This window comes from Mesoplodon mirus (assembly GCF_964341445.2).
Source record: "Mesoplodon mirus genome assembly, chromosome: 17".
Classification (NCBI taxonomy): domain Eukaryota; kingdom Metazoa; phylum Chordata; class Mammalia; order Artiodactyla; family Ziphiidae; genus Mesoplodon; species Mesoplodon mirus.
The window spans coordinates 11,279,976-11,302,881 of record NC_138993.1 but is presented as its reverse complement, the minus strand read 5'-3'; the positions used below and the strand labels follow the sequence as shown (position 1 = coordinate 11,302,881).

At 32.0% G+C, this 22,906-nt stretch overlaps 1 protein-coding gene across 4 annotated transcripts in view; it reads right to left on the bottom strand.

Moving 5' to 3' along the window:
• The window catches only part of NBEA (neurobeachin), a 612,123-nt gene that overhangs the window by 407,396 nt on the left and 181,821 nt on the right, over positions 1-22,906 (bottom strand). For all 4 annotated transcript variants that reach the window (XM_082602053.1, XM_082602054.1, XM_082602055.1 and 1 more), the window contains 5 exons: positions 18,431-18,611; positions 16,185-16,315; positions 12,886-12,993; positions 8,572-8,740; positions 7,001-7,096 (listed from right to left, as the gene is read on the bottom strand). In XM_082602053.1, coding sequence (XP_082458179.1) covers positions 7,001-7,096; positions 8,572-8,740; positions 12,886-12,993; positions 16,185-16,315; positions 18,431-18,611 — 685 coding nt within the window. The remainder of the gene's footprint in view (positions 1-7,000; positions 7,097-8,571; positions 8,741-12,885; positions 12,994-16,184; positions 16,316-18,430; positions 18,612-22,906) is intronic.

The following is a 22,906-nucleotide window of genomic DNA, read 5'->3' as shown; positions in this document are numbered from 1 at the left end:
GGAAGATATGACTACAGAATAGTCCGAAAGATGCACAGTTCTTGGTTTTAAAAATGGAGGAATAAGGGCTTCCCTGGTGGCGCAGTGGTTGAGAGTCCGCCTGCCGATGCACGGGTTCGTGCCCCGGTCCGGGAAGATCCCACATGCCGCAGAGCGGCTGGGCCCGTGAGCCATGGCCGCTGAGCCTGCATGTCCGGAGCCTGTGCTCCGTGACGGGAAAGGCCACAGCAGTGAGAGGCCCACGTACCACAAAAAAAAAAAATGGAGGAATAAGAATAAGAAACAAAGCCACAAGCCAAGAATATGAGTGGCCTCTGGAAGCTGGAAAAGGCAAGGAAAATGGATTATCCTCAAGAGCCTCCAAAAAGGCATGCAGCCTTGAGGATGTTTTGATTTTAGCCTGGTGAAATCCATGTAAGACTTCTGATCTACAGAACTATAAAATAATATATTTGTGTTGTTTTAGGCCAGTAAGTCTGTGGTAATTTGTTATGGCAGCAATGGAACACTAATATAACACTCCTCTGCTTAGTTTAAAAACCAGATCCTTAGCATAGTTTACAAGCCCTACATGATTTGGTTCCTGCTTACCTGTCTAAATTCATGGAATGCTTCCCTTTCACTCAATTCTTACGTTCCACCCACATATGTTCCCAAAATATGCCAAGGAATTTCTCTGAATATGTGGCTACCTTTTCAGAAATGTGCTTCCACTATCCCCATTCTTTTTCCCAAACTAACTGACTTCATTGTTTGGTTCAAAGCTTAAATATCACTTCTATAAGGCCTTTCCCAACCCCCAAATTAAATTAGCTTTCTTCTTTTGTACTTTCTCATAATAATCTGTAATTTTATTTCTTAGAATGCAACATAGCTTGCAATTATATATTTAAGTGTGTGGTTTCTAAAAGTCTATCTTCCTCACTAGAATGTTAGCTTCATAAACATAGGGACTTTGTGATCACTATTATGTATCTCCAGTACCTAGTATGTAATAGGAAACCATTCATTTATTCAGCAAATACATAATGAATGAATCATAAGGTAAGTTGGAAAAAAGATCAAATTAGAAGATGAAAGAAAAAAGAGAGGAGGGAGGCTTTTGTTGGTACCCTTACTAATACTGAAAACAGACATTTATTTTAAAGAGTCGAAGTTTTAAAAAAATATTTGTTAGGGATAACTGAGCATGATTTTCAGCTATAAATAAGATAAAATATATAGGATATTTGACATCAGTATTCAATAAGAATTCTATATATACTAATGACAGTGTAGAGTACTTGTAAAATAAATTATAATGCACCCATATAATGAATTACGAGTCCATTAAAAATGACTCCAAAAGCAAGATAAAATAACAAATGTGCAAGCTGAAAATCATAGTGTTTGATTATATGAATGTAGCAATTTATTTAATAAATGTTAGCTTTATTTCTAAGTATGCAATAAATAAAAACTGAGTGGTAAAAAAATTATTGGCATATCTTTCAGTGCTCCCTTAATATATATTTCTAAGAGTAAAATTAGTAGAACAAGGATCACGGATATTTTTATTCTATGTAAAATGCACATATTTATATTCTCACCCTTCAAAATTTTGCCAAATTTGAAAATTATGGTACAGTTTTGTTTCAATATAAATGTATTTGATTATGAGTAGATTTAAATAAATTTCCCTTATTTGTACTTACATTGCCTATCTCTTATTAACTTGTTCAGCTATTTTTTACATTTTTCCATTACTGTGATATATTCTTTTAATTGATCTGTAAGAGTTCTTTATTTATTAAGGATTAACTTTTATCACATAAATGTAAATTTTTTCCTGTTTGCATTTTTTCTTGTAATTTTGTTAACATTTTCAGACATGCAGATAAATAAAACTTAGTCATATCTTTACAACTTCAGTCTTTGATGTTATGATTTAAAACATCTTTTCTTATATTATATAAATATTAATTTTAATTTTCTTGAATTATGTTCAGTTTCCTTTTTCGCTTTAAATTTTAATACATGTGGAATTTATTTAGCATGTTATATGAAATAAGGATATAAATTTATTTTTTTCAATTGGCTACCCCATTTGGTAATACCATTTGCCAAATAATACTTCCTCTTCCATTTGATTAGAAAAGTTATATTTATTATATATGAAATACTTATACAAATTCCTACCTATTTGTAGACTGTTTATGCCATATGTCTATTCTCGTATAAGTGGCACAATATCTTAATTATTTTATTTTCTGTGAACATAATTCTTTTCCCTGACAATAAATTGTTAGAGGAAAACTAATACAACATATTTATTTGTAAGTTCACCTAAATATTAACATTCTTCTTTTGAAACCTAATGTGGAAAATTAACATAAAGTTTCTATAGCTTCTAGCACAAGCTATGAATAAAAATTTCTTTTCTCTGTTTTAAGTATGTTTATTAATGAAATACATTTTATGGCTACCATCAATATTCAGCTTTTTAAAAATTATTTAGCTTTCTCAATAACTTACCCATTTACTTAACAAATATTTACTGTATGTACTTCCAAGTGCCATGCTAGATATTAAGAATTACCTTCTTCAAGCACACATTCTAATAGACAAACAAATAAATAAATTGTATAAGTGCAAGAAGGGAAATAAAGAGGATGCCATGATAAGAAAATAAGGTGGTTGTGGGGTGGAAGCTCCTTAGCTATAGTAGTCAGGGAAAGCCTCTGTGAGGAGGTGACCTTTAACCAGATACCTGAAGGATAAGTACTCTCCAGTCATACAAAAAATAGGGAGAAGAGAGAGCCAAAAACTAGGAACAAAATACAAAGATCACGAGGCAGGAAAGTGCTTGGCATGATTAAAGAACTAAAAGGTAGTTTCATTGTAGTGAGCAAATGCAAGAACCACATGAGATTAAGTTAGGAAAGTAGCGATATTTTACTCTAAATGTTATGAGAAATTTTTATGTCAAAAAGAGACATAATCTCATTTTTATTTTAAAATAAACTGCAGCAACTATAAAAAAATCAAATAAAGACCAGCAAGACAAGAGGTGAGGAAACCACTTTGGAGACGACTGTAGTAATCCAGATAAGTTAGAACTAGAGTAGTCTTGCCACTATAAGTTAAGACATTTTAACTGTTTTGAAAACTATAGGAATCCCTTAGAAATTTTTAGAAAGAAAAATTATTATATTTGTTATATTATGGAATATTATATGAATGTATTATATTAAATATAAATTACATTTCATTACTTTATTATTTTATATAATAATGTTATTTTAAAACTTGTCATCAGTAACAGACTAAATCAGCGGTCCCCAACCAAGAGCTAATTCAGAGTTTTTTAAAAGGCTCAATAATGAGGTGAAAAAAGGCAGTAAAGTGTGAAGGAGTTCAAGAGTAGTACAGATCAGTCTTCTCAAAACAGAAAATAAAAGCATAAAAGCTTGTATTATTTGACTCCATAGACATAAAATTAAATTTCAATGAATATAATCAGAACAAAGGTAAATTGGGAAAAAAAATACAAAAACTATCCATGTTGTTGACTGAAAGTGTGGGTATAGGTGATCAATCTAGACAAATATTACTGTACTTGTAACTTTTTTCAGTATACATCATAAATAAACAAAAAGTTTTAAGAGCGATTCCCCAAAAGAAATGCCTATATAAACATTTTGAACAAATACTGGGAATATAAATATTTAAAGTTTATAATGTGATGAACTTTTGCTTGTTAACTTATCTAATCCAAGTAGAACTGGCAATACTACTACTCATGGGAATAACATATAGCTAGCCTATTTTTGTTTTATTTTAATAACACGCAGAGTGGAGAAAGCCGTGTCACAGAGTTATGTTGATAGAATGAGAACTCAGAGAGCTCAGAACATGTATTCATTTTATACTTTTACCCAAAATGAAACTAGAAATGCTGTATCTTCAAAATATACCCGCAATGTTCATCAATACTCATTTCCAATAATTTATCCCATACAGTTATAATCAAACATAAATTATATTTCAATGAAAGAAATAGATTCCAGATCCATAAATTTTGTATATACGAATGTCCTTTTAATGTAAAATAAAATACAAGACATTCTATCAAATACATAAAATGATAGGAGATAACTTTTCAAGATGAGCAAAATCAAGATCATTCTTAAGACAGAGATATTTCATTGATAATAACTATTATATAATAAATATTATTAAAATAACTTTTATTAAATTATGCAAGATGTCATAGAAACTGTACTTACAACATTCTAACTTTTATTTTTGTTCTTTCATCTTTTCTGACACTAAAAATACATGTTGCAATCCTTTCCTGCTTGGAAGTACTAAGTTCATTTAACACAGTTTATATGTCTGACAAAGAGGCCAGTTCTACTAATTTTTAAAGAGTGGGATGAAACTGGTTTCTTATCCTGTAAAAACACTACGAATTGACTTTGTATTTCCAACATCATCAACAGAACTTTTCCTCTCAATAACCACTGCATGACAGCACGCAGTAACAGTTACTTACTATCACGTACCATATTATCATATAATTAAAAGAATAGAAAATTTACCACATCGGCCTTAAAGTAATTCAAAATTTTATTATACCACTAAGACCATTATGCAGTTCAGCTAAAATTGTTTCATAGTAAACTTTTCTTGATAAAGAAAGCAGTGCATAGATATTCTGATGCAGGCTCCTTAATCAGGTTAACTACTCCAGAGTATATTCTAGTCACTGCAGCTAACCTTTTGGAACACACTTCTACACAAAACAAATTCCAGATGACACTCCAATCTAATCTAATCTAATTTAGTCTAATCCTTCTTAGTTTATACAACTCAGAGTTAGATGCCTTTGTAAGCAATAAAGCTGAAAAGAATTTTTCCTTTATTTCATCATTATGTCCAAAGTTTGCACGTTTATGAAAAATATCTGTCCATTCATCAAGTTGTAATAAGAAATACTTTGCTGCTTTATTTGTTCTATAAGTTGTTCTTCCATATCATTAGCCAATGTATGAAGTACACTGAACGGTGGTATCATCTGGAGCTCAAGGCCCTCTCTAAAATTACTCCAGTTATTGGCAGAATTCAGTCCCTTGCTGGGAAGTGCTCTCAGCTCCTACAAGGTGACCTCAGGTCTTTGTTGCATGGTCACCTCCATCTCAGCAATGAAAAACTTCCTTTATTTCGGATCCCTCTTACACTTTGAGGCTCTCTCATTTCCTCTTCCAAATCAGCCAGAGAAAACTCTCTGCCTTTACAGGGTTCATGTGTTTAGGTCAGAGCTACCTGTATAAATCACCTTTTCTTAAAAGCAACTGTGCTAAAAAGATGTGAATCAAGTATCAAAGGAGAAAAAGAAAAAAGACAAGACTAAAAGACACACAAAGCAATGAACCAACCGTTGAGTAGTTACAATGGATTGAATAATGTTCCCCCAAATTCATGTCCCCCCAAAACCTGTGAATATGACCTTATTTGGAAATAGGGTCTTTGCAGATATAATCAAGTGAAAATAAGGTCAAACTGGATTAGAGTGGGGCCCATGTCCAATATGACTCATATTCTTACAAAAAGAAGGAAATCTGGACAAAGGCACAGAGAGAAGATGGTCATGTGAAGATGGAGACAGAGACTGGAGTTGATGCTCACACAAGCCAAGGAAAGCTGAGGATTGCCAGCACCCACCATAAGCTAGGAAGAAACAAGGAAGGATCCTCCCGTAGAGCCCTCAGGGAGAGCATGGCCCTGCTGACACTTTGATTTTGGACTTCTAGCCTCAAAAACTATGAGAGAATACATTTCTGTTTTAAGCAAAAAAAAAAAAAGCAACTGTGCTAACATATATAACATAACCCTGTCACAAGAGTAAAATCTATCATATTCACTGTCCCAGGAATTATGCAGGGTGTGTACATGGGAAATTCCTGGGTGGGGGGCATAGTTTGGCTCACCTTTATTCTGCACAGACTAATCTCATGTTAATCTTACCCAGAGACATCATTTTGACTATTTTATTTTTCGTCTCTAAGACTGCAAATTGGTTTTTTTACGAAAATCTTCCATTTTTCTTCACATTATGTTCACTTTTTCCTTTAAATTGAAAAACATCTTGAACATATGTATAATAGATGTTGGAATGCCCTTATCTGACGATTCTGCTATATCTATCCTTTCTGAATCTGTTTCTATCGACTGATTTATTTCTTCTGCTTATGCATCACATTTTCTTGCTTCTTTGCACATTTAATGATTTTTTATTAGATGCTTAATGTTGAATTTTACATTATTTGGTGAAGATTTTTTTTGTATTCCTTTAAAAAGAGTTGGAATTTTGTTCTGACAGAAAATTAAATAACTTATCAGTTTGATGCTTTCGAGGCTTGTTTTTTTCTTGGTTTTTTGTTTTTGTTTTTTTTTTTTTGTGGTACGCGGGCCTCTCACTGTTGTGGCCTCTCCCGTTGCGGAGCACAGGCTCCGGACACGCAGGCTCAGCGGCCATGGCTCACGGGCCCAGCCGCTCCGCGGCATGTGGGATCTTCCCGGACCGGGGCACGAACCTGCGTCCCCTGCATCGGCAGGCGGACTCTCAACCACTGTGCCAACAGGGAAGTCCGAGGTTTGTTTTTTTTCAACTTTTTTGTTGTCATTACACAGTAGCCTTCATTTTAGGGCTAATTTAGTCCCACTAATAAGACATGACTCTTCTGCAATCTCCAGTGAATGCCACTACTGTGCATATTATTGTACATATAATTAGGCAGCCTTAATTTGCAGATGATACTTAAAGAAATATAATGGAATATAAATATAAAAACTATATTTTGCTCTCAATAGCCAGGTATAAATACAACGTATTATATCTTCTTGAAACCTGAGGTGTATGATTGTTTATAAACAATTAGATTATGGATGGTTATTGTATAACAATTGATGAAATTTAAGAATATCCAAATAGGTCAGGAGATGAGGTTAATATTACCTTTGTAAAATGAGTGGGCAAAGCTCTGCTCAGGAATTAACTTGGCAAGGAATCCATGGTTCAAACTTGGATGAGGGATAGATGGTATGACCACAACTGTGGAGAAAATTATGGAATCAAATTTGAGCCAGCATGTAACAACCTGCAACATGGTCCACTGAAGATCCAAGACAGTTCTATATCACTACAACATGCAAACAGTACTAGTAATAAAGACCACGTCTCTGGAGGAAGGAAAGAAGTTATGTATTAAGAGAAAGGAAATAATATACTCGTTAAGTAGAGTAATTTTAGCAACATACACAGAGACATACAAACAGAAGAAAATCAGAACTGGAAGGTTCACTAAAATATTGCTTGCTTTATACATATATGACTGTTATGCATGTATTAAAAATGAAGAAAGAGTTGATTAACATATAGAGTCTCAGGGTTTTAAATGGTCAAAAGACATAAACTGCAATGGTAGGATAACATTTAATTTGAAGAATAAAGTTAAAAGTATACTACAAAGAAATATCACGTTTACATACTAGAAATAAATACAGCATGCAACAGCAAAGAATTACAGTTAAATATAATCTGTATTTCCACAATAGCGATAAAAAGTAAATGAGATATGATATGAATATGGAAAACAAAATGCAGAGATTTGACCACTAATTTCTACTCACTTTAAAAAATATTCATTTAATTTGTACATCATATGCATTTATTTAGGAAAGATAATTTCTATTATAAATTAATCCAGTGGTACATGAAATAACCACCAGGTTACTAAGGTCACACTGCAAACAACAGAGAAACAACCTTGATGTAAACACCCAGCAAGAAATGCAATTGATAAAAGGCTCCCCATGATATTAAAATATTAGTTGCCAGAAAATGTGTTTATCATTTCCAAGCAGAGTAGATAAAGCTGATAATGCACGAACTCCTACAACATGAGCATCTTCTATAGATGAGAAAGACAACATGATCCAAAATGGTTCACTGATGTCTAGAAGTCTTTGATTTTAGTTGAAGCAACTTTGGTATAAAGTTTAGAATGTATGTTTGTTTATTATAAATCTCTGACAGAATATTTAGATACTGAAATAACTATACACAATGAAAGAAAGAAAGAAAGAAAAAGAAAGAAAGAAAGAAAGAAAGAAAGAAAGAAAGAAGAAAGAAAGGGATGCTATCTTTGAACTTGGGTATAAAGATTTACATTTTGGCTTATTGTTGATATTGAACTACTATATAAGGACCTCCTACTTTCATATGTTTATAAAGTTTAAAATTATACATTTAAAATATATGAGTTATTTGCATATTAAACAGGAGTACAAATGATTTGTATTAATAAATAGAAAAATTAAAACCAAAACTCCCTGATAAAATGAGAATATAGGAAATATTCTACATTTTTGTGTAAGTAAAGAATATTAAATTGGCATTTATATACCACCTACTTATAAATACTTGAGGTGATTATGAATAGAACCAGTTTAAATCTAGATGTAAAATGAAATAAAGAGGAGATAAATGATGATGAAAATTCAAATAAGTAGACAAATATTAAGTACCTGTGCTTGTTGGTGAATTTATTTCTTGTCTGATGTTTCTACCTGGTTGGCTTCCAGTTCTTGCAGTCTCTCGCTGGGGTTCTAAAATGTCACGATACTTGGAAACCATCAGAACCGAAATGAAGTAAACAACAGCTAGAGCTAAGAACTGTGCCTGCTTGCTATCATCCTGCATAAAATGAAAAGGCAGTGTTGACACTCAAACTTTTAAAGTATAAGTTCTTAGAGTACAAGAAACTATTGTTGTTTCATCTTCTTTATGGAGGCAAAAATATGACATTTAACTTTTACTAAAACTTGCTAAGTATATACTGCTATTTAATAAGTATCATCTAAGTACAGATTAAAAATTCCATAAATATATCATCTGATTTACAGGTTGGAATGTAATTTCAAAAAATGAGAATGTTAAGATTTTGCTGAATATGCCACAAAATTTTATTCTTTGTCCTCTCCACTACTAGTATCTACTACTTCCATAACAACGGAGAATGCATATTTATAAGATATGCAGATAGCACAAGCTTGAAAAGAATAATTTAACATCTGAATAAAAAAAGACAAGAGTTTCAAATATACTTTCAAGTAACTGAAAAAAAATTAACAGAATAAAATTACAATTTTAACATACCACTACCTGACCAGGAAACAATATGAGTAAAATAGGGGAGGTATTAAAGTGGGGGAGCATAAAGCATGAATTTTTTACAAGTTCAATATGAGCTAAAAGTGTGATATGGCAGCTTAAGAAAAAGCTAACACAATGTTTGACACATAAACAGATAAAAAGAAGTAACAGCACCACTATTCTCCTCTGGAAAAATGAGGTCATTTTTCCAGTGCAGAATTGGGAGCCAATATTTGAGGCTCCCAATTTCAAAAGCTCAATGACAAAATGAAATTTTTCCAGAGGAGAGCAGCAACGTGGTAAAAGGTCTGAAAAAGACTGACCAAGTTAGGATAAAGAGATAATAGTTTTAAAAAAGCAGATTGCTGTCTAGTAGAGAAGATAACTTTAAAATAAGTATGCTTTGCAAAAATATAAAAAGCCATATAACCTTGAGAGCTCTATCCAAAAAGCCGAGATAATCATCGTATAGGGAAAAATTGTTAATGGGCAAATCTAAATGACCTCTAATACTATTTCCAGATTAGACTATATCTAAGTAATCATATATAGATGGTTATTAAGCCTTTTTTCTAAGCTAGGTTAAAAGTGATACTCAAGCCAAAATTGCAAGTAATTACCTTGGCCCATAGATAACAGAGAAATAACGAAAACAAACATGCTTTAAAGTCTAGTAACTCCATAAACAGGCACTTAACATTACTACTTCATTTAGGCACAATGTGAGCAAGATTCAAAATTTATGTGCATTTGTTAGGAAAAAAAGACAATGAGAAATATTTATTGATGATTTAATACTATGAAACAGAATTAGTACAGGTAATGCAGAAAATGACCAAACTAGATTAAATTTGTTCTGAAATATTATGAATATAGTATTTCATACTCTGTGGGTAACAGACAGCTTTTATATATATAATTTTTCCTTAAAGACCTAATTTTTTATCTCATGTGGTTTTGAAATTAAGGCAACTAAAAATGACTATTGATTCGTAAAAATTTCAAAAGTTAAGTAGAAATATTACTATAATTTCTATAATTGACTGTAAAATATAGCAATTGTAAAACACTTCCAAATTTTGCAGATTATTTAAAATGAAAATCAAAGTGTACCTTAGAATTTACAAAATATGGTGGTAAAAAAGAGAGTGCTTTGCAAAGATCTACCTTGGGATTCTGACTCTACCTCACACTAGCTGTGTAATCTTAATGTTTTTGAGTCTTAGCTTTCTCTTAACCTTTTACTGAAAGCTGAGATAATGTATACTAAGTGTCTGATACACAGTATAAACTCAATGAACACAAATTATGTTACCTCCATGATGTTTGGAAGGTACACCTGGGAACACTAATTCCCTTCCTTCAGGAAGAAAGCTAATAAGCACCACTGTTGGGTTATCCAGTATAGTTACAAAACATCTATAGATACTAGACAAATTATGATAATCCACCACAATAACCTGATTCAGAATTTACTAACAATTTAAATGCAATGTCACACTTAACATAAACCCCTTCTATGTTAGGTTCGAATGGGTCAAATCATCTGTCATTAAAAAAAAAATTCTTTCCACAACATGTTTTTTTTCAGGATGAATAATTCGCATTTCTAAATGGTTAAACTGTCAGTGAGTAATTTTTTTCCCAAGTCCAAATTCAAGTCCAGATTATAGAGTTTCTCACAGCATGATTTTTATACTATTATATGTTTTATCTCCTATTTTTAAAAATTCCTTTATTTTTTATTAACTACAAAAGCAATACAGATTTACTACAGAAAATATGAAAATAGAAAAAAAGTACAAAATAAATACTGTTTACCTAGAGATAATCACTGGTAGCACTTGGGTACTTTTTTCCAGACTTTTTAAAAAAAGGTGAACATGTGCATATATGTACACTTGGCATACAAATGTAATATTTGCGTAGTATAAGTATTTTGCATACTGCTGCTTTCCCTTAAAATATATCATGAGCATTTTACATGTCACTAAGTTTCCCTCAAAAATATGATGTTAATAGCTGCACAGTTTCTTGTTAAATGAATATACTATGATTTATTAAGCTCTATATTGGATATTTATAATGTTGTCAATTTTCCTGAAGGCAACTCTGATGAGCACATGGGCTTAAATAGCTTGAGGAGAACCACTGGGTAATAGCATCAATATTTATAAGAGTTTTAACACATGTTGGTAAAGAGCTTTCCAAAAAGTTTATTCAACTTCTATTCCTACTAGTGATAAGTCATAGAGCATGTTTCAATGCATCCTTGTAATGAGAGGTGCTATTATTTAAATTTTTTAGTTTATTTAATGGTAAAATATTTATCTCACTCTTGTTTTAAATTTGCATTTCTTTGACTACTGGTTATACTGACTTTTAAATCATACGTTTGCTACCTTATTTTCATATTTTATATCCATTGCCTATTTTTCTGTTGGTATGGTTGTAATTTTCTTAGTGATTTATAAGCACTGATATATATTAAAGAGTGAGAATTTTTCTATCATATATTCCTACCATGCAGTATTATGCTGTATGACTTAAATATATATATATATATATATATATATATATATATATATACACTTTTATTTATTTATTTATTTATTTATGGCTGTGTTGTCTCTTCGTTTCTGTGTGAGGGCTTTCTCCAGTTGCGGCAAGTGGGGGCCAGTTGTCATCGTGGTGCGCGGGCCTCTCACTATCACGGCCTCTCTTGTTGCAGAGCACAGGCTCCAGACGCGCAGGTTCAGTAGTTGTGGCTCACGGGCCTAGTTGCTCCGTGGCATGTGGGATCATCCCGGACCGGGGCACGAACCTATGTCCCCTGCATCAGCAGGCGGACTCTCAACCACTGCGCCACCACGGAAGCCCCACTTAAATATATTTTAACCACTTTCTCAAGTACAAAGTACTCTATCCAATTTATTATTAAATGTAAATTTAAAACATAAACTTCCTTCTATGTTTCATAAATCATCAATTAAAATAAGAAAAATAGAATCCAAAATGGCTGATAAATAGCAACTAAGGAGTACTGCCAATATTGCGTCCGCTGTGAAATGCTGTGTATGTTTCTACACAATTTGTGGAAAGGCCAATCTTATCTATCCTTACTTTGAATAAGTGATCATATAATTGGAGGGTTCCATGAAACCGTTTCCTTAAGCTATCTTTTCAATAAGCTTTATTAAGCAAACTTTCTAACTCATATTCCCATTGATATCTATATTTTAAAATGCAGATTCTTATCTCAAAAGTAATTGCCCCCCAAATGTAACTGCCAATAACACCTTAATGAATTAATCCCTTTTATCCATAATACAAGGAACATTGATATTAGCAAAATATTCAGTACCTAGAGATGGAGCAAGGAATACTAAAAGACAGGAGTAGGTGATTCAAGATAAAGTCAACTATAATTTTCAAAGTTATCCCTATTCTTAGTATCCATACAAAAATTAAATAAAAATTTAACATCGTTAAAAAAATAACATATCAATAAGCTTTCAGATAAAGCTAAGCTCGTCCATTTTACAAACAGAAGCATGTTATATACCTACAGTCCCTGACACTAGAACATTTAGTTTTAATATGCAGCTTTCTTATAAAATTTAAATTATTTTACATGAATGACAGTGGAAAGTTTTTTTCTGGGAAATCAAGTAGGCATAACTCACCACATCCCGAAAGACAACTGCACGAAGGCGATTGATATCAACATCCTGAAGAAGTCTATCGGGATCCTTAATCGGAGAGAGGTTACCTGGAACATTCTCTAGTGGAGTCTTAAAAAAAAAAAAGAGAGAGAATTGTGAAAAAATAGTATAATACAGAAACTTATATAGCAGTATAATTTCTAATGCCTTTAATTTAGTCATTAAACTGGCCACATTCTTTGCCTCCTCTCTTCATTGAACAACATTTATTGACAACAATATGCTATTACAAGGCACTTTTTCTGTTCTCTTCTACTCTTGTCATGGTTTCGCTTACTAGTGTTCTTATTCTTTATCAGCATAGCTACCTCTATAGACAAAGAAAGGCTAGAAGATTATGGCATAAAAATATTAATCTTATACTCTGGGATCAAATCTCTGCTGTGTGACCTCAAGCTTGTTAGTAAATTTTTCTGAGCCTCACATTCCCTACCTTTAGTTAGTAAGTCTCTTTAAGTCATCACGTTCATTTATCCGTCATGCTTTTATAATGTATGAAATTATTACGTTACATTATTACATGAGATTTCATATGTGAAAGCATTTCATGATCTACAAAATGTTAGAAAGGTGAGCAAAAAAAAACACTTTAGTCGGGCGTTAATATTAAAGCTGAAAGACATTAAAGGTCATTACCACCAAAATCCTTTTTATAGCTCAAGACACAAAAAGCCACACATTTTAGGTAACATGTCACATAGCAAACTTGCAAGACAGCAAAGATCCCTGAAACTCAATCTAGTACTTCTTCACTTACAAAATATGTTAAGAATTGTGTGGATTAAATTAGATAATATATGTAAAGTACCAAATACAATTCCTGCATATAAAGTAACCTGTTACTCTAACTAATTAATAACAAATAAGTCTCCTTCTGTTTCTCTGTAAACCTCAATTATTCTATTTCACTCTTAAGACGACTGACTCCTTTGCAGCACAGAAGAGTGAAAATGTATGGTATTTGAAGGTTGATAATTATTCAGCTTCCATTAGAATTCCAAGACTAATCAGCCATATAACCTTAGGTGAGATACTTAACCTCTCAGAACCTCAGCTTTAATATGTAAAAATAGGCTAATAATCTTTATCAGAGAATGATGAAAGAAATAATATACTATTCATAGCATAGATGAAAACTTTGTATATATTTTAATTTATATACTATTTTACAGTTTACAAAGTACTTCTATGTCCATAACCTAATTCGAGACAGTTTTATAGGAAAAGCTTGTATTACTGCTCCTTTTTAGAAAGAATAAAAAATGAAGTGCAAAGAAACCATGTGGCTAATACAAGTTCACTCAGGTTAGTAACACACCAAAATTAACTAAGGTTTACTTACTCAAGTGCCACATTAAAAATGAATAAAAATAGGGAAAAAAAAAACCAACTCTCTCCATTGATTCTCTATTCTGAAACGTGTTTTCTTACCAAGTCAACTTTTCCCTAATATTTCTATATCCAACATTTATAATCCATCTTTCATTGCCAAGGTTCTTGCTAGAGAGACACTGACTAGCTCAACTAAATTACTATGGATTTCCCTCTCATTGAGCTTTTTTGTCCATATTCTACCATCAGTGTACTACTTGGCTTGACAGGCTTGAAATGTTCCCTATTATCTTCTGAATTAAGTACAGACACTTTTAAGATCTAAGCTCTCAAAAATACTAACTTATTTATTCATTTCATGATATATATATTGAATGGCTAACTCCTAGAGAGAGGAAGGAAATTAGTATTAATTGAATGTTCACTGCATTTCTGGAATTACTAAGTACTTTAATGCATTATTGCTTTTTATTTAATTCATACAAACACCTTATACATTAAGATATATATATATATATACATATATACATATTCATTTTAAAGACTGGAAAATTGTCTTCCAGTCTTTAAAATGAAAAACTGAGGCACAAGAGACTAAGGAATGTGTCTTGGTTCATAAAACAAGTAAGTGGTAGACCCAGGATACAAACTCAGAACTGTTTGATTCTAGAGTTTGTGCTGTGCGATATACATAAGGTAATCACAAAGATGTATAAGATACAAACATGCCCTCAAGTAACATACAGTCTCCTGTGCCTACACAAATAACATGAAGCATGACTGCTGATGTGTTTCTATTTAATCTTCTAAGCAATGAAGAGCTTTGTGGAGACTTGTCAGCAATAAAATAATATATGGTTTAATTATTTTAGGAATGTGTCTCTAACAGTAGTGAAAAAGAAAGACGCTACACTACAGATAGACTAAATGTGTGGCTGTTCTGCCTGAAAACTGCAAAAGTTTGGAGCCACAGAACTTTTTAAATGAATTAAACTTTTACTTCATGCCTTCATTTATTGAGCCTTCATTGTTTCAGTATCACACATCTAATTACAAGTACCGTGAGTGACAAGAGACATGCCAGGTTTTATGAAAATATCAAACAGAGGAACTTCCCCTAGACTGGGTTGGCAGTGAAGGTATTAGAAAACATTTTCCTCAGAGAGTTGAACTTAAGCTAAAGCCAAGAGTGGAACAGAGTCACTGGGGTGAAAAATGAGGATGGACATTTCAAGAAAGGGGAAGCTATGTGGAAGTCTAAACATTAAAACAAATTCTGATGAACTGCATGAAGTCTACAGTGTGACTAAAATAAAATAGTAATAAATAAAAAAGATAAAATAGTAAAAGCAAGGGTAAGGGATTCCAAGTTGTAGCTGAAGTAAGCAACAGTCAAGCATGCAGGACCTAAAAGTCACGTTACTCAAAGTCTGAAGTGATGCAAATGGTCAGTTGAACATACAATAAACAGAGCTAATTTAGAATGAGAATCACTGCTGCATTCCAAAATACTGTACACCATTCATTCACTTCATGGGCATTCAATATATTTTTGTTGACTATCATGGGAATTCTATCCCCAAAAGCATATCCATTTAAAAAGTGCATTATTCATATACTGAACTCTGTGAAAATATATGTAACTATTAAAAATAGTAATAATTAAGAACTTTTCAGTGCTATGAACTGATATAATCCTTATAAGAACCCTACGAGGTAGAAATTATTAGTATCTTCACTGAGTAACCAAAAATTACCAGTCTCAGAGAGGTTAAGTCATCTTGATAATACAATTCTGAAGAAAAGAAGCCAGGACCAGAGCCTCCATCTGCCTGATTATCAAGCAATACCATGTCACTTTGTTCTCATGAACTTAAAAAAAAAAAATTTAAGGTACATTGTATTTAACATAGAAAATGTTTAATTACCTTGGAAGCTGCTGTGGCAGTCACACCTTGGGGAGCTTCTTGAGGTTTACTGCTTGCATGTGAAGGTTTGTTCCCCCTGTCTCTCTGTCTCTGCCGACATTCTAAACAGTTTCTCACAGCAACACAGCAAACTATTTTAAAAAATGAAAGCATATTATTGATGTAAATTGCTGACTTGGACGTGTTTTAAAAAACTGCTTGGTTCTATTTTTTCTTTATTTCTTTCCAGTTTCTCCATCCCATTATTATTCTTAAAATCAACCAGATCAATAAATATTGTTTTAAATTAGGAAACACAGTAATGAAAAGTATACATAAAACATTCATGTAGTTAAAAAATAAAAAACAAATTACCCATAAACTTCCAAACAGCTGAAGAAACAGAATACTACAGGGTCTTTGAAGCTCCCAATATACCCTTCCTTATTCTATCCCCTTCCAACCTTCAAAATTCTTAAATTTATGGATCAATATAAAATTTTTAAAAATGTATTCATATTTGATGATTTTTAAAATAATAATTCTTCTGCCCTTAAGTTGACTCTCTTGGTGACTATACAGAGCACAGCTCCCCATTTCAGGCAATAACAGGGTATATCCATATAGTCAAGCCTCACAAGTCCCAATATCTACCTATTTTCATGGTGTGAACATCACCTTTGTCAACAAGCATTCAATAAGTACATTCTGTCTATTCACTTACTTATTTTAAGAAGCAGTAAAGCATAGTAATAAACAGTACAGATTTTGGAATCAGGCCACCTAAGTTTGAATCCTGGCTCTGCCACTTATGGGCTGTGTGATCTTGGGCCAGCTGCTTAAACTATCTGTGCCTCAGTCTCCTCATGGTAAAATGAGTATAAACACAGTAACTTCCTTAGAGGACTGTTATGAGGATTAACTGAATCAATATATGAAAAGTGCTTAGAAGAGTAAACAGCACATACATATAATTGTTTGCTTCATTATTATTCACTTATAAAACTTTCCTGTGGATGATTAAAAAACAAATCTGCTAAGAATTATCAGGATAAAAATGAAATCAGCAGTAAAGCTTTGGAATATATTCAGAAATAAAAGTTCAGAATAACCAAATAAATGCAGTTTTCAAGATATCCAGGCATTTAAAAAAAATTTCTCTTTCTAACAAAGTTCAATCTGTAAGCTATTGTTAAACATCAATGGAAATGTCCATGATGGCCCACAGTAATTATTCCACACCTCTTGGCTGACAGAGAGATTTCCATGTGGTCACTCTTTCCCTTATAATGGAGATGAAATGACTCCTCTCAGGAAAATACAAAAATACAAAACAACATTAAAAAGTACATTTATTCCACCATTCTTAAATCAAGTTCTTATTCCGTCCTTGGATTAGAAACAACTTCTCCCCTGTAACTATATATATATATATATATATATGTGGATTTTTACATAATTTTTAAAATTATGGATAAAAAGAATACATATCAAGAACGTCCTCCCTATCAAATACCGTACTTTCTCATGTCCTCCCTGTTCACACTTTAAGGCAAGTATGAAAATAGTAGCCATTTTGGTCTGAAAACAGTAGTTGTCTGGTCCCCTGTAAAAACTAAATAATATAAATAATTTTTCCCTTTAAAAAAGGTGAGAGATGTAAGAATGATTCCTGCCTAAGGAGCTGGTCTAAATTTACTAAGAGTTTTCAGGACTAAATTTTATTTGCAACACAAGATTGCGGCAAAAAAAATCATAGGTATAGTAATGTTTATTAGTGTTAATGTTTATTAGTGTTATTAGGTACACTAATGTTTATTAATGTTAACTGTGCATTCTGAGAAACAGTGAGATTGGCATGGTCAACTTTATCCTTTAGCATTATGTATATAAAACTAGTCGTTGGTTTTCTGATACATTTGTGGGCCCAGGACAACTACCCTCTGTATTAGTTTACCAAAAATAAGGATTCATAAATAGATTTACATTAAAATCACTTCAGTGAAAAAGGTTATTGTCCAACTGATTCTGAAACAACTCAAAATATATTTGACTTTATTTCAAATTAGAATCCATTAAAGATCAATTCCATGAAATCTCCAATGTGAAGATACTATAATTTTTTAATTTAGTAATTCTGAAGAATTACAAAATAATCTCTACATTACATAATCATCAAATTGTATCATTAATACTTTACGTATCACAGACTATCAAAAAGTTATCTGTAATTATTTAACATGCACCATTATTCTTAACAGACTTACCTAGCCTTAGGCACTGTCGCATTAAACCACCAGAAGACATGTTTTTTTCAGCTTCAATCTCACTAAAATTTAGAGAGCTGGCAAATACAAGTACATCAACCATAGCCATCAATCGACTGAGGAAAGTTACTGCTGTCTCAGCTGACATGCCTTGTGTCACTTCAATATTTTCCAATTCCGTCTTTAAAAAAGTAGAAGATTTAAATCTTGCTTAAAATTTGGAAATATAATACATGTACATACAATACTGCAGGTTAACAGTAGTTTAGTTATTCTGTAAACAACACAAGTTATAAAGCATAAACTAATTCCATATATCACAAGAGCTAGTTATCAAATTTAATTAGCTTACCTATGAATTATCTTTAAATAAAGGAAAAATCTATTTTTAAAATCAATGTTAGATTTCAATATCATTACTTAGAAAAACTACATTCCAAACTAAAGATCATTTCATAAAGATATTTAGAAGTAATCACATGTATATATTTATACTAGTTTTGTTCTATTTTATTAGTTAACAAAGACATAAAACTCATATTTCTTTCCTAAAATCCTCATTCTCATTTATAAAAATATATGTGCTAATTTTTCTTTCCTATAAATGTATGATGAGCAATAGGAAAGATATGTGGCGCTTTCATTTGACATCAAAGGGAGACAACTGTCAAATTATGACACTTTCTTATCCATTTCGGAATAAAGTGAAACCACTAGGTATCTTGTATGAACAATAAAAATCTAGGGTAAAAATACTCAAGATCATTAATTCCTCTACTGATATTAATTTGTGACACTAGCAATAAGAAGAATCAGTAGCATTCTATACTGGTGAAGCTGTACTTTCACTACACTATTGTCTATGGTAAAATATAATTTCCTGCTTTGAAAGGGAATGGTACAAAGCATTGTGTTTCGTAAGATGTATAACTCTGTATTTTGTAAGCAATAGCAACATCTCTTATTTTATTTTTATTGTGCATTACATAACATTTTAAGTATTTTGGTTCATTATGACTAGACCTCATTTTCTCAGTGCCTCAAAATCAGGGAAAGTAAGGAATGCTTTATAAACAAAAAGTACTACTGTTTAAATTTTCTGAAAATGGGCACACTAGCCATATGGATTAACCTTACTTCTGCACCAAATGAAAAATTCAACTACAAGGTATGCATATATCATAGGTACCTGCTCCTATTTAATGCTCCATTTGACATTATTTATACCCATCATTCTACCTAGACATATCCCTACTCACATTAACATGGAAATGTCAGCAGGAAACACTGATTAAAAAACGACCTCTTAAACACTTCTTGTGTACAACATGGGTAAGAAAAGAGACAGTTGGCTACTGCAAGCACTTTTATATAACTAAATGATTATAAATGGAGTATAAAATGTAACAACCTTTCTCCCTTCTATTTAACATCAAAATAGAGTTAAAATCATTGTCTCTAAGAGGAGCTTGGAAATAGACAAAAATTTTTTTTCAATTGTTGATTTACAACGTTATACCAATTCAGTATCCATGACCTAAAGAAATGATTAATTCATTACTTGGAATTTTTAAATAAAGATTCCTCATTTGCTAGCACTTCACTGATATACAGCATCATTTCATAGCATGAATTAAAAATCGGTGACCACAACACAATTGTTTATAATAAAAGTTTAAAAATTAATTTTATATAAAACCTCCTTTTAAAATATCAGTTATCGGGCTTCCCTGGTGGCGCAGTGGTTGAGAGTCCGCCTGCCGATGCAGGGGACACGGGTTCGTGCCCCGGTCTGGGAGGATCCCACATGCCGCGGAGCGGCTGGGCCCGTGAGCCATGGCCGCTGGGCCTGTGCGTCCGGAGCCTGTGCTCCGCAGGGGGAGAGGCCACAGCAGTGAGAGGCCCGCCTACCGCAAAAAAAAAAAAAATAAAAAAAAAATAAAATAAAATAAAATAAAATATCAGTTATCAATATAAGTGTTTTATAATGGAATGGAAGATTTGGCCATTGCTTAGGTCCATTAAGCATTCTGAAAACTTTTCAAAGTATTAGAATTTTAGGATATCTATAGATGTATTCTCAAAGAAATTCATCATTTTGAATTACTAAAATTACGGGAACTCTAACTCATTTTATTAGTTAATGATCTTATTTTGAAGTATTTTGCGGTGTACAAGGCTTAAGCTTCAAAGTGTTTTCATTTTTAAATGAGTAAATTATAAACAGAAATTATAAACAGAATTATTAATCATCCATGAAATTTGCCAAACTGTTATTTTTGACTAAACAAAACAAAATTTTAAACTAAAAAGCATTCTTGGGCTTCCCTGGTGGCGCAGTGGTTGAGAGTCCGCCTGCCGATGCAGGGGACACGGGTTCGTGACCCGGTCCGGGAAGATCCCACATGCCGCGGAGTGGGCCCGTGAGCCATGGCCGCTGAGCCTGCGCGTCCGGAGCCTGTGCTCCGTAATGGGAGAGGCCACAACAGTGAAAGGCCCACATACCGCAAAAGAAAAAAAAAAAGCATTCTTAACCAATAACCTAAAAGGGAGTTCTTACTAATTCTATATAATAGTAATTTATAAATATGATGAAATGTTATATAAACATCATAGCATAGGTTTAAAAATAAAGATCACCCACATATGATTATTATTAAATCTTAACATATATTCCAACCAATTTCCTTTCTTTGGAACCAGTTAAAATCTGATTGTACATATGACTGAAATATTATTGTCTTCATTATATTCTGATAGTTTAGTCTAAAGATTAGTGTGAATAATAAAATAGTAATTCATCAGTGCACTGAGAAAATAATCCTTCTAATGAATCTTTTAAATATACCAAAGATATGCCTAATGTTAGATGGTATGGAAACTCAAAATATAACCAAGTCAAAAATTTCATAAATAAGCAAAAATAAAATTTAAAACTGAAAACCTGAAAATTACTGAAGTAATACTAACCTTAGAACCCTGGACATGCATTAGACAAAACAGACAACAGATCAAAAAAGTACAAGAAAAGCAAATTATTAAAATTAAATGAAAATACAATGTAAAATTGAGACACAAAATAATATATTAAAAATTATATTTGATTATTTTATTAAAAGAAAAAATTCTCAGAAGAGATATTCATTTTATAAATTACATATAATTAAGATTAAATATCAAATAGACTTCTAATTTTTTCATTAGAGTAACTGCCCAAATAATATATATGTAAATATAGTTCATATATTAGAAATGATGCATACTCTATTTTTCAAAATAAGTTATCTTTTCCTAGAAGATGACCAAGGAAACATTTTAATAACTAAACTAACATAAAGTCTCTGTAAAAGCCCTAGCTCACTACCAGTTTAACCAGAAATGACTTAGGAAAATAAATTGTACCAACCTCCTAGAATTTTCATTAAGGAATCATGCTATTTTGTTTCCTAAAATATTTGGAGCCCTTCCTATAGAACAAAATCCCCAATAATTAATAAGATAATAAAATATTTGAGTGATTCTAACTTAAAAACCACTTTCCCTTGCTAGAAAAGAACTTACTGATACACTAAATGAGGTCGCATATGAACTAAGATAATTGCATAGATTTTGTACTAAGTTTCAGAGTATTATTAAGAATTATATTCAGTATATTAAAATTTTTTGGATAGAATTAAGCTTTATAATAAAAGTCAACAACTATTCTTATTCTTTGATTTCTGACATTATACGTGAGCATAAATTTCAAAATAAACTATTTTCAAGTAGTATAGGAGAACATATAAAAGCACCCTGAGAATACTAAAATATAATCAGTGTTATGATATAAACAAAACACAAAGAAAATTAGTAGTTTTTCTAAATCTATTAGCTACATTTTCTAATAATGATAAGAAAATATAAATTAAAATTAAGTCCTTGTCATCATTTTTTGACATAAAAAGTTCCTCTTCTTTCTCAGGATTATGAAACTATTAGGAAAACCAGAAATATCAGTCTCTATTATTTTTCTATCAACAGAGAAAATGAAACCATACGTGACACTGAATGAAATGCTAAACATTCAGTGTTCTGGATGGTTGACCAAAATGGTCAACTTAAAATCATTAAGTGGTTATGCAATTTGTAGTTGATCCATGTTCTTTGTTTATCTTCATTTTTTTCTACAATTCCTTGCTTCCATTCATGACCAACTTGAACAATGTATAGAAAATAAATGAGAGGATGCAACTGACTAGTCATAGAAACATTAACTTCAAAACCTCAACAACAGTAACAAAAATAATGCTCCTTCCCCAAATCAAAGACTGGTCAACCTACATACGAAGAGTTCTATTTCTTTCCCCTGACTACTTAAGTTAAAACTATCGGTCTAATTTAGAGACTTGAAACTATGTAATTTATTTTCTATGATACATAAGATTTTAAATAATCTAGGTAAAACTGAAACTCCAATAAAGTCCTGCTTCTTCAATG